This window comes from Vigna unguiculata, chromosome 11, assembly GCF_037176805.1.
Source record: "Vigna unguiculata cultivar grain cowpea cultivar isolate G323 ecotype 2 chromosome 11, ASM3717680v1, whole genome shotgun sequence".
NCBI classification, from domain to species: Eukaryota; Viridiplantae; Streptophyta; class Magnoliopsida; order Fabales; family Fabaceae; genus Vigna; species Vigna unguiculata.
The window spans coordinates 42,286,220-42,300,307 of NC_140802.1; the positions used below are offsets into that span (position 1 = coordinate 42,286,220).

General features: G+C 32.4%; 1 protein-coding gene across 1 annotated transcript; it reads left to right on the top strand.

The window, feature by feature from the left end:
* The first annotated feature begins 12,701 nt into the window (after window positions 1-12,701).
* LOC114168367 (putative histone H2B.1) lies at window positions 12,702-13,435 on the top strand. Its single transcript, XM_028053151.2, has one exon. It carries the CDS (start codon window positions 12,798-12,800, stop codon window positions 13,239-13,241), a length of 444 nt encoding a protein of 147 aa, XP_027908952.2. The 5' UTR covers window positions 12,702-12,797; the 3' UTR covers window positions 13,242-13,435.
* The last annotated feature ends 653 nt before the right edge of the window (window positions 13,436-14,088 follow it).

A 14,088-nucleotide genomic window follows, 5' to 3' on the forward strand; every position in this document is an offset into this window, starting at 1 on the left:
AGTGTGCAGACAAACTCATATAATGTGTGTTGCAATACTTGTTTAATCAGTATATGGACAAACTCACTTGATGTGTATTCTTATACTTTTTTAATTAATGCATGAAATGACTTGTATTATGTTTAATGCACAAAATATTTATCTAATTAGTGCATGGATATACTAATTTAATTTGTATTACTAAACTCGCCTATTTAGTGTATGAGTAGACTCGTTTAATATATATTACAATATTTATATAATTAGTAAATGAATATACTCATTTAACGTGTGTTAATAGACTCGTCAAATTTGTGTATGAAAAAATTTGTCTAATGTATATTGTTAGACTTGTCTAATGAATATATGAATAATTTGTATAATGTGTATTATTAGATTAGTCTGATCAATTCATCGACAACTTGTCTAATCAAAGTATTCACAGACTCATTTAATCAATATATGGAATGACTCGTCAAATATGTCAAATATTATTTTGTTGTACTATTCTAATTAATGTATCTATAATCTTGTCTGATGTGTATAGCTAGACTCGTGCAATATTTTTTGGTATGCTTATCTAATGAGTATATGGAAATACTTGTTTAATGTGTATAGATAGACTCGTGCAATATTTTTTGGTATGCTTATCTAATGAGTATATGAAAATACTTGTGTTCATATACTCATTTAATTAATGCATCGACAAACTCTTATAATATGTATTGCTAGAGTTGTCTAATAAATATATGGACACACTCGTATAATGTGTATTACTACTATAGTCATTTAATCAGTATATGTTCAAACCCGTCTAATATTTATTGTACGACTCATGTCATCATTAAGTGGACAAACTTGTCTAATATGTATAATAGACGTGTCTAATATTTATATGAAAAGACTTATCTAATGTACTTTTCTAAACTGTTATTATTAGTTCATGGACAAGCAGGTCTAGTGGTTGTTGATAGAATCGTGTAATTGGTGTATGGACAAATCAAAATTAGGTCTTTTACCTTTTGTTGTGATCTTACTAAGATTAGGGTTAAGTATTTTTTTTTTAGTCCAAAAACTTTGACACATTTTTTTGTCTAAAACTTTTATACATTTTTATCTTCAAACTTTGAACATAAATACATATAATCATTTTAACCAAATTACATTAATTATTATTTTTTGCATGTTAAATGAGTTTTATGCTAATATTTCAGCTGTTTACATCGTGGTTCAATATTATAAAACTAAGAAATATTTTTTTATTTATTTCAAATATATTTTTTAAACTTTTGAGATGAACTATTAAAAAACAAAAATTATAACATTTGGTAGTATAACTTCGTTTTGTTATACATATATTGTAAACCTTTGAAATGAATTATTAAATGCAATATTTTAATTTATTACGTTATAAATATAATTATTTCAAATCTTATACGGAGTTTTATCTTCATATCATTGATGTTATTTTTTACGTGCTAAAAAAAAAGAATATTTAATAATAAGAATATTGATATTATCATTTGATATAAAAATGATAAATATATTTTTTTATTGATAAATTTTTGCAAGACAAAATTATTTTATCAAAATTAATTTCATACTTAATTACTAACAAACATATATTATTTTTTAAATACTATTATTTGAAGAAATAAAAATTAAATATATTTTTCTAATTTTACTTTTATAAATGACTAAGTAATTATATATAAAAAAGGACAAAAAATAATTAATAATTTAACTATAAGATATTCTTTAGCCTAATAAACATATTAATAATACATTAAAAAAACTTTTAATAATCGTTAAAATGCGTTCTTAAGAGAACTGTTTATTTATGACCAAGATATATTTAAAGACACAAATTAAAAGAAGAGATTATTTTTTATTTTAAAAATCAACTAATTTTTAAAATAATTTGTAGGAATGTCTATCATGATTTAAGTTGATTAAGAAAAAAATTTCATATGGGAGAAATTTTTTTATGAATTATACGCAAATTAAAAATGAAAAAACAGTATAGACAAATTAATTTTAAAACAAAATAAATGGATAAAAAAGTAAAATAAATTTTATGTAGGTGTGACAAGAAAAATAAATATAAATAAATTAAATTAAAAAAATTAATGAAAATGTAAAATAATCTTCATACACATATGAAAACAAAATAAATATAAATAAAAAAAATTAAAAACATCAAATGATTAAAAAATTAACTTGTAGGACACTTATCTCAACAAAACAAAATGGATAATAAAATAAATTTCTTGGTATATGTTTTTGTATATTATAATAGATAAAATAAAATGGATAATAAAGTAATCTTCTTAGTATTTTTTTTTTTTCATAACTATAATAGATAATAGATGAAAAAAATAACTATTACAATTTGCAATAAAAAATTAATATTACTATTATTATTAAGTTATTGAATTCATATTTGCAAAGAAATTTTAATTTGTGGTTTATACGTTATACACCTTATTTTTAATTAATTTTAGCGTTTATAAATATTAGATAATAAATATTAATGAATAATTAAATTAGTATTTATAAAGACAAAAGCATATTACTTTTTCAAACGTATGAACTAAAATGTAAAGTTTATAAGCAATTCGGTGATTAAACATCACACCTAGCAATATAATATGTTAAATTTAATTTGTTATGACGGTTAATAAATATGATGATATATACTTAATAGATGCATTATTTTTTAAAAGAATAATATATAGTTTTTTAAACTATGCTTCACAGAGTAATTTCTTAAACAGTAATAAAGAAACTAAATTCAAGGTATATTATTCTATAAATAAGTTTATATTCATCTATTTTGAATAACAAATAGTAAACAAATATAAAACTATACTTCTCTACTAATGAGAGTTTCTTTCCTTTATCTTCTTATGTTATATTATATAACACTCGCATCTCGTCCAATATTAAAATAGAAATTTATCTCTTTTACATATTTATTATAAATTTCCAATAGACGTTCAATTTTTTATTTTTTTAATAAACAACACACGGCTTATGTTTTTAATAAAAGATATTTATTTTTTATAATTTTTATCTAATAAACAACCCAAATCAAAATTCAAAGCATGAATGTGTGGTCTATTACTCGAGCTTTATTTGTTCTTTCCACGGGCAAATCAATAGATTCTTCATAATTGACTTAAAAAGGTGTGTTTCTCACTGCCACTAGCTTTTGATATATTCAATAAATTTGAAACTTGTTTTCATAAAAGAATTAAAAGATTAAATATGTTTTTTTTTTCACAAATTTAATTGAAATTTAGAATTAGTTCATCTTCAAAATTTTTAATTAATTCAGTCATTCATTTTTAAAAATACGTGAATTTAGTTTTTTTAACCAAATTTTATTAAATTTATTTGACGTTTCAAACGCATTTCATGATAGCATTTGAATTGTTTACACTATTTTACATACTTTCGCTTCAATGTTAACTCAAATATTATCATAAAATGTGTTTAAAATATCAAATAAACTTAACAAAATTTGGTAAAAATAACTAAATTCATGCAATTCCAAAGATGAATGACTAAATTAGTATGAAGATTGACTAATTCCAAAATTCATTGAAACTTGAGGGACAAAAATTATATTTAACTCAAAAATTAATTGTAGTTTTTTTTTTCTTCTTTTCAGAATGTTAGTCTATGCGAAAGTTTTAACATAAAGTTCTGCTTATTTTAATTTTGAAATTAGTTTTAGATTATGCATTAATTTTTGTAAATGCATGTAGCTAGTGTGTGCCATGTGCCATTAGGCACCAATCAATTGATCTATAAAGAAAAAAGGAGAGGACCCACTTTTGGTCTTTTTCGTTCTGTCATCTTTATGTTTTTCAAATTACAAATTAATAAGCAAAATTCAGTAATCAAGGAACTACACATCTCAAACCACATGAAAAATAAAATAAAATAAAATAAAAATATCATATAGTGAAATCCAAGACAAGAGCATTTAAAATTTTTAAGAGAAAATAAGAAACAATTAACTGCAATGTTTAGGTACATTACATGAAACCCCATCAAAGAATATAAGTATATAGTAATAAATTAGTGATAGAAAAGATGCTAAAAGCATATGTGAAAAAGAATGGGCCAGCAAGTTAATGCTCCAAGCATATGCTGGGAAGATCCTCTGTCTATACCTTCTCCTTTATACTTTATTAAACTCTTCTTCTCTTCTTCTCTTTCACCAATCATCGATTCAGAACCCAAATTTCCCTGACCGAGTTGTGCTCTGCTGCAACTTCAAGATGCTGATTCGGATAGAAACCGAGGCATGCAACAAGACTGAGATTAACGACGACGGTGAAGACGAGGAAGATGATGACACAACGTTGTTGAATTCTTGATCAACCAATGACAATTTCAGGTCTTTGGACTTGTTTGATCATTTGGGCAACTGAAGATCCTTTGGCATAGGAACATGATGGGGAAAACAATAACAAACAATATACCAGAGAATGCAGCGGATATAATTTCCCCTAACTTGCAAGAATCTATGAGGAGCAATAATCAAAGAGCAGCAATAATAAACCACCAAAAGCACAAATAAAGGCACCAAGATTTTTAACGTGGAAAACCCCTCAAATCAAGGGTAAAAACCACGAGTCGTCCAGACCAAAGAAATAGCTTCACTATGATCAACAAGAGTACAAAAGAGTCTTAATCAATAGCACAAATTAGTGCCAACACCCAACCAAATAACAAAGCAACAAAGCTTTCAAATAGAGAAGAACAAGAGAGGAAAACCTCTACAAATCACTGCTGCAGTGCGAAATTAATATCTCCCAACTCAGACCTCGTATCAAAGATCCGACCGGTCAGAATGAAGAGCAATGAGTTCCGAACCTGCTGTAAAAATTTCAGCCCGATCCAACGGTGAACGAATCCGCAGCGCCGAATTTACTGCGACAGCTCTATGAAAAACGTGAACAGAATTTTCCCTCTACCTCTCCCTCTATGTGTTAGGGCTTTCAGTGTGTTCTTACTCTATTGTTCTGCCTCTCTCTTTATTTTATAGCCTCCTCTCCACTAGGTTTAAGTGAGACATGGGCTTCTCAAATTTTGGGCCTTTTCTCCACATAGGAAGGGAGCCCAATACCCAACAAATCTCCCCCTCACAACTATGTGGAGATAACCGCCAAACCGGCGATCTCACAACAAACTTCAAACTTTCCTCTTGGCAATGCTTTAGTCATCATATCAGCACCATTATCATCTGTATGAACCTTTTTCAACTCCAACAACTTAGCATCCAAAGCATCACGTATCCAATGATACCTCACATCAATATGTTTGGATCTAGAATGAAAAGTTGGATTCTTACCAAGATGGATAGCACTTTGGCTATCAACAAACAATGAATAGTTATCTTGCCTAAAACCAAGCTCCTGCAAGAATTTCTTCAACCATAACACCTCCTTGCATGCTTCAGTAATAGCAATGAACTCTGCTTCTGTAGTAGACAACGCTACACACCTTTGTAGTCTTGATTGCCAAGCCACAGCTCCCCCTGCAAACTTTATCAAATAGCCCGAAGTGGACTTTCTGGAATCAATATCCCCAGCCAAATCTGAGTCTGAGTAACCCATCAAAGTAGGTTTATCACCTCCAAAACAAAGCTTCATATCAACTGTACCATGAAGATACCTCAAAATCCATTTCACAGCATTCCAATGCTCTCTACCTGGGTTTGACAAAAATCGACTAACTGTACCAACAGCATGTGCAATATCTGGTCTTGTACACACCATCGCATACATCAAACTGCCCACCGCAGATGCATAAGGAACTCTACTCATATTGGTCTTCTCAACTTCATTTGAAGGACTCTGTTTAACACTCAGTTTAAAATGAGTAGCAAGAGGAGTACTCACAGCTTTAGCATTTTCCATCTGGAATCTCTGCAACACCTTCCTAATGTATTGCTCTTGTGATAGATAAATCTTCTTTTCTCTCCTATCACGTGAGATATGTATGCCAAGAATCCTTTTAGCAGCTCCCAAGTCTTTCATGGCAAAAGACTCGCCAAGTGTCTTCTTTAACCTGTCAATTTTGGAAATATCTTTTCCAACAATAAGCATGTCATCAACATATAATAACAGGATAATAAAGTCATCATTAGAAAAACTTTTAACAAAGACACAATGATCAGAAGTAGTCTTCATGTAACCCTGCTCACACATAAAAGACTCAAACTTCTTATACCACTGCCTTGGAGCCTGCTTCAAACCGTATAGACTCTTCCTTAGTCTACACACATATTCTTCCTTGCCTTTAACAAGAAAACCATCAGGTTGCTTCATGTATATCTCTTCCTCCAAATTACCATGAAGGAAAGCTGTCTTCACATCCATCTGCTCAACCTCCAAATCAAGAGTAGCAGCTAAACTTAGCACAGTTCTGATGGATGACATTTTCACCACAGGTGAGAAAATCTCATTGAAATCAACACCCTTTTTCTGTCTGAAACCTTTCACCACTAATCTGGCCTTGTACCTTGGAAGTGTAGAATTTGAATCTTGTTTCACCCTGAAAATCCACCTAGTTTCCAATGCCCTTTTGCCCTTAGGCAATTTCACCAAGTCGTAAGTGTGATTATCATGCAAAGATTTCATCTCATCTTGCATTGCATCCAGCCACTGTTTCTTCTCTTCACTATCCAAAGCCTCTTCAAAACACTCAGGTTCTCCACCGTCAGTCAAGGTTATGTACTCATCACAGGAATACCTTGTAGAAGGTTGTTTTTGTCTATTAGACCTCCTGAGTTGGACTTGAGGTGATTCAGGTATATCACCAAGATCGTCATCATCATCATGTTCCTCTTGAGCATCATCAATTGGAACCTCTACTCCACTTCCAAACTGTTGATCATCAACATCACCATGTTGCTCATTGTCTTGAGCTTCCGTTTCAACATTCTCCAAATTGTGAGTGGGCAACCTCATCGGATTACCATCAGTGAGATTACTGTCTTTCTCGGGTGTGGTCTTCTTCACCTTATCAATGTCTTCAATGGTCTGATCTTCCATGAATTGTACATCACGGCTTCTAACAAGCTTCTTCTCAACAGGATCATAAAACCTGTAGCCAAATTCATCCTCACCATAGCCAATAAAGATACATTGCCTTGTCTTTTTATCTAACTTGGATCTTTCATCCTTAGGAACATGAACAAATGCCCTGCAACCAAAGACACGCAAATGATCATATCTAACATTCTTACCAAACCAAATTTTGTCTGGCACCTCAATATTCAAAGCAACTGCGGGACTGAGATTAATAACATGCACAGCTGCAAGCAATGCCTCTCCCCAAAAGTGCTTAGGCAACTTTGCTTCTGAAAGCATACATGTAACCCTTTCAACCAAGGTCCTGTTCATCCTCTCCGCTAGACCATTCAACTGAGGAGTTTTAGGAGGAGTCTTCTCGTGTCTAATACCATGCTGCCTGCAATAAACATCAAAAGGTCCACGGTACTCACCACCATTATCACTACGGATGCATTTCAGCTTCTTGCCTGATTGCCTCTCAACCATAGCATGAAATTCCTTGAACTTTTCAAGTACTTGACCTTTCCGCTGAAGAGCATAGACCCATAGCTTCCTGGAACAATCATCAATAAAAGTAACAAAGTAAACTGCACCACTAAATGACTTTACCTTTAATGGGCCACAAACGTCAGAATGCACCAATTCAAGTAATTCTGACTTCCTTGAGGGTGGATGCTTCTTAAAAGATACTCTGGTTTGTTTACCAGCCATGCAATGAGAACATTTCTCCAATTCTGCATTTCTCAATCCCATAAGCACATCCTTTTTAGCTAAGCAGTTAAGCCCTTTCTCACTTATATGACCAAGCCTCCGGTGCCACAAAGATGCCTCCATATACATAGCATTCACACTGTCTTTAGCAACCAAAGCTTTAGTCCAATACAATTTAGATTGTTTCTCCCCTCTGGCCATAACCAAGTTACCTTTAGTGAGCTTCCATTTACTAGAACCAAAGTGATTGTCATAACCACAATCATCAAGCAACTGCACAGAGATTAAATTAAAACGGACATCCGGAGCATGTTTGACTCCTTTAAGCAACAACTGCACTCCCATGTTGGTTTGCAGGCAAACATCACCAACACCAATCACTTTAGACTCACCATCATTACCCATCTTCAACACTCCAAAATCACCAGAAGTGTAAGATGTGAAGAACTCCTTCCTAGGTGTAACATGCAGTGTAGCACCACTATCAATAATCCACATGCTCTCATCAGATACAAGATTAACGGACTCAAAGTCACGAAGAAGAACAAGATCACCATCTGTAGCAGTAGTGACACGATCATCATCATCATGATCATTCTCTCTCTGTTTGCCCTTCTTGTCTTTGTTCTCCTTTTTCCACTTAAAACAGTATTTCTGAATGTGTCCAGTTTTATGACAAAAATGGCACTCTAAATTCTTGTATCTTGACTTGGACTTGCTCCTACTCTTCTCTCTACCACCTTTATGTTCCTTTTTCTGACTTCTCCCCCTAGCTTCTGTAACAAGCATCTCAGACTGAGATGAAGAACCATGTGCCTTCCTTCTCATCTCTTCATTAAGAGCACCGCTCTTTGCCATCTGAAAAGAAACAACACCATTCGAGGCAGAGTTCGTAATTGAAACCCGAAATACCTCCCAAGACTCTGGTAGAGTATTAAGCAACCATAATCCCATAACTTCGTCATCAAACTTTATGCCCATTCCTGACAATTGATCTAGGAGCCCTTGAAACTCATTTAAGTGATCAGAAATAGAAGAATTCTCCCTGTACCTCAAATTCATCAAGCAATTTAACAAATACAATTTATTATTGCCCGACTTAGAAGCATACAAAGACTCAATCTTCTCCCACAAAGCTCTGGCATGTGTCTCATTAGCAATATGATTATAAACATTATCTTCAACATATTGCCGAATAAAACCACATACCTGTTGGTGCTCAAAGTCCCATTCTTCTTCAGACATAGAATCTGGCTTCTGTGTAGCAAAGACCGGAAGATGCAATTTCTTGACAAATAATAAATCTTTCATCTTGCCCTTCCACAAATGATAATTTGTACCATTCAAAGCAACCATCTTTGCATTTGCCTCCATCATTCAAGCAAGTAAATATAGCCCAACCAAGAGCTCTGATGCCACTCTGATGGGGAAAACAATAACAAACAATATACCAGAGAATGCAGCGGATATAATTTCCCCTAACTTGCAAGAATCTATGAGGAGCAATAATCAAAGAGCAGCAATAATAAACCACCAAAAGCACAAATAAAGGCACCAAGATTTTTAACGTGGAAAACCCCTCAAATCAAGGGTAAAAACCACGAGTCGTCCAGACCAAAGAAATAGCTTCACTATGATCAACAAGAGTACAAAAGAGTCTTAATCAATAGCACAAATTAGTGCCAACACCCAACCAAATAACAAAGCAACAAAGCTTTCAAATAGAGAAGAACAAGAGAGGAAAACCTCTACAAATCACTGCTGCAGTGCGAAATTAATATCTCCCAACTCAGACCTCGTATCAAAGATCCGACCGGTCAGAATGAAGAGCAATGAGTTCCGAACCTGCTGTAAAAATTTCAGCCCGATCCAACGGTGAACGAATCCGCAGCGCCGAATTTACTGCGACAGCTCTATGAAAAACGTGAACAGAATTTTCCCTCTACCTCTCCCTCTATGTGTTAGGGCTTTCAGTGTGTTCTTACTCTATTGTTCTGCCTCTCTCTTTATTTTATAGCCTCCTCTCCACTAGGTTTAAGTGAGACATGGGCTTCTCAAATTTTGGGCCTTTTCTCCACATAGGAAGGGAGCCCAATACCCAACAGAACAGGATGTGAAGGATGCTCCTTGCTCCTCCTTTTTACCTTCTATTTTACCGACATAGTAAGAGGATGTGATTTTTCGAAATGTTTATTTCATCTATGTATGTTCCGTGACAGAACTCGTACTAAGTTATATGATTAAGTTGCTTTTCTTTTTTTGTGTTTGTTCTATTGCGTACCCTTTTGCAGTGCTGGTTATTACTGTTTTTTGGTGTGTTTTGTTTGGAGTATGATCTGTTATGGGATGAGAAATTAAGCTGCCAAGAATAATGTGATTAATTCGCGAGACATGCCATACATGTACTCTGTGTGTGGATAATTCCACACGAAGATCGAAGTTGAAACGCTTAAAAATAATAGTTTGGGAATTAAATTTCTTCTCCAGTGGGTATAGAGATTTTGGTATGTATTGTAATGTATGTAGAGGAAAATTCAGCAAAAATAACGAGACTGAAACACGTTTTTGTTAGGTTGGGTCCTTTTTTTTTTTTTTTTTTTTATCTTGGGTTTGTAATAAGAACGAAGGCATTTCTTTCTGAAACATGTATATATGAAGTGATTTATAATTTTATTTTATTTTTTTCCATCTTTTAGTCGACACCTCTCCCCACGCCTTCTTCTGCCCACTGTCTTTTTTTATCACTTTTCATTTTTTCTTCTTCTTTTATTGATAATTTATTTCTATTTTATATTTTGAAATATATGATCATAAATATAAACTTTTTTCTAATGGTATAATATAGAATATATTTATATTTTATATTTTTAATTGTATAATTGGAAATATAAATTTTGAATTCTAAAATATATATGAATTTTGTATTTTGAAATTCAAAATGAAAATCCAAAATTATATAACAGAATTAGAATTTTCAAATATATGTGAAGATGAAACATGAAATTATGAAGGTTCATAAAGAAATGGTCTAACAATGACGAAAGGAAGGTGAAATGGAAACGGTAACTACAACCTTTTCCAACTTTTATCTTGTGTGGACGAGAGATTTAACGATTTTAATAAGTTGAAATATTTAATAATTGAAAATTTTAAAATTTTAATTTTTTGTTGTTGGATAAAACATATTAATTTCAATTTTACGGTGAATTCAATTTTACGTTTGAGTCTAAATTAACTTAGTATCAACTTAAATTCGGCATGATTCGTATTGACTTTTGGTTCAAGTCGACATTTGACCCAATTCAACCTTTGGCCTAACCTGCCCCGACTAGATTTTCAGCTAAATTTTTGTCACGGGTGGCTTTGTTTGACCTTCGGTCTAGCCCGACCTGGCTCAATATTTGGCCTAATTTGGCTCAACCTTCGACTTTGTTCGGTTTGGGTTGATCTTCAGCCCAAAATGGCCTAACTTGACCTTCAGTTTATCCCGAACTGAGTCAACTTCGGTCTGGACCGACTCAACTTTTTGGACCCATAGAGTTTTTCTGTCCTAACTAATGAACAATTTCACATATTGGAGAATTCCATTTTTTTTAATATCTTTTAAAATGTACTATTTTAAATATTAGAAATACATTCTTAAAATTTTCAATTTTCAATTTTCTTTTAATTTTATCATCCAATCATATCATATTCTTTTACAACAATTTTAAATTATCTAAATAGATAAATTATTCTCTTAAACCATCTCATCTAAACATATCATTATGTCTTAAATTGTCTCGTCTAATCATATTATTAAGTGTTTATTTCGGTGGAACTAAGGAAGACCGAATAATCAATACATGTTTAATTTGGATGAATGATTTAAACATAAAAATGAGTGCAAATTTGTCCGACAGAAAAGAAGTCGATCCTCGTTGAAGTGATAAAAAGAGAGGAAAAAGCCAACTCATCTTTACAAACTTACAATTTTGACTCTTAAATAATGAATTCTCCTCCTCTATATATTTACTAATAATCGACACCGTGATTGAAAAAAATTAAGCATGAACCAAAATAATATCAGTTCACTTAATTTATTGGTTAAACAAATTTAAAATGAAATTTTATATTTTAAAAAATTTAATACAAATTATGCAATCCCTCTAACAGAATCTTTAATAGTTTAAATAACTTAGTTGTAATATACATATCAAATTTAAATAAATTTTTATAATAACCCATCACTTTCCCTTACAAAATCTACACATTGATACACCCAACTCCACACTCCATAAATACATCATAACATTTATTTCTTCTTTAGTCTGTATTATGATTTGTGTAGGAAAGTACCTTATATTGTGGTCACCAAAAAATATTTACTCTGGAATTTACAAAACCGGTGGTTATACAATTGAAAATTAAAATGATTGCATGCTATTTTTTAAAATCATAATGAGAATTTCTTAGCATACATTAATTAAGAAAATGATTTACTCTTATTATCATCAAAATATACTATTTCAAAGATGTGAGAAGAATAAATTAGATAGGAGACCATTCTGTGTTTTCCAATGAAAAAGGACTAAACGAATAAAAATAAAAAAAAAGTTTATAATGGAAACAATTAAATAACAGACAATATTAAGAGAAAATTAGTTATGTATTTTTACGAAACAGAAACGAATTTTCTTAAAACAAATATTTATAAGGAAAACTTTGATACGCACCGGCAATAGGCGCGAAAGACTAAAATTTTAGGCGCCTGGTAAGTGAAAAGACACAGTCTGATCTTGCGAGAAAAAGACGAAATAACATCTTAGCCGTTGATCAACAGGCGGATAAAGATCTCCAGCTCATCAATCCGTGCCATAGCACAGCAACCAATCAGAACGCTAAAACCTTTTCCTATATTTACAACCTTCCCAAGCTATTTTCCTTCACACCTTTAATTGCTATTCCATCAAGCTTTCTGAATCCCAATTCTAAACCCTAATTCTCTTCACAGCACCAAATTCTGCAGTAGATATGGCACCAAAGGCAGAGAAGAAGCCAGCGGAGAAGAAGCCTGCAGAGGAGAAGAAGTCCACCGTAGGTGACAAGGCTCTGGCGGAGAAGAAGCCGAAGGCAGGAAAGAAGCTTCCGAAGGAAGGAGGCGCGGGTGGCGATAAGAAGAAGAAGAGAAACAAGAAGAGTGTGGAGACGTACAAGATCTACATCTTCAAGGTTCTGAAGCAGGTTCACCCGGACATTGGTATCTCCAGCAAGGCCATGGGTATCATGAACAGTTTCATCAATGACATCTTTGAGAAGCTTGCCCAGGAATCTTCTAGACTTGCCCGCTACAACAAGAAACCCACCATCACTTCAAGGGAAATCCAGACTGCTGTCAGACTTGTGTTGCCTGGAGAATTGGCCAAACATGCTGTCTCTGAGGGTACCAAGGCTGTTACCAAGTTCACTAGTTCTTGAACTGAGTTATCTTATTTCTGACCTGTGTTCTAGGTCACTTATGCTTCTTCGTTGTATCTATTCGATCTAATGTTCTAATCCTAGATTTGAATCGGTAGGGTTTTAGTTTTAGTTTAAATTGAAAAAAATGGGATTGTGCACAGTCTCTTATGTATTGAAATATTGAATTGATGCAATAGAAGTGTTTGATGTGAGATCATGTCTGATAGTTCTAATTTCCTTTGTGGACGAGTTTGATGATTGAATTCCAAATCGTTGTTTTTATTCAAGGGTTGAACCTTATTGTTTAGTGTGTCCTAAATTTGAGATGTTAATAGAGACTGATGATCACAATTATTAACACAATTCAAAAGCTTTAATTTATTTATAATTCACTTTCTTTTATCTTGGATTCAGAATAGTTAGGGATAAAAATGTTTGCATCGAAATATCTTTGTAAATATCAACAGGTTAGAAACGATGTTTGGTAGGTAGGACTACTTATTCAAATTACTAATTTGTATTGATTTTCTGCTAAAGGATCTGTTTATGTTTTTGTTATGGACCGATTATTGCTTAATTGTATTGAAGTCCAGTAAATAGTTTATGTTGTATAGGTTGATTCTATATTTGATGTTGGATTAATATTTTCGCCCAATGAATGTTTGATTTTGTTCAATTTCAGATGCTGAATATATGTGTTTCATGTTTTATTGTTAGAGTAATATCTGTGCATTAATTTCAGACTATAGAAGGAATGGAGCACGTTTTCTGTTATCATCCTCTGATGTATATTTATAAAAAAAAGATAAATATCTCTGCATATAGGGACTGATAGCCATATATATTAACACAACCTAAAAGTGGA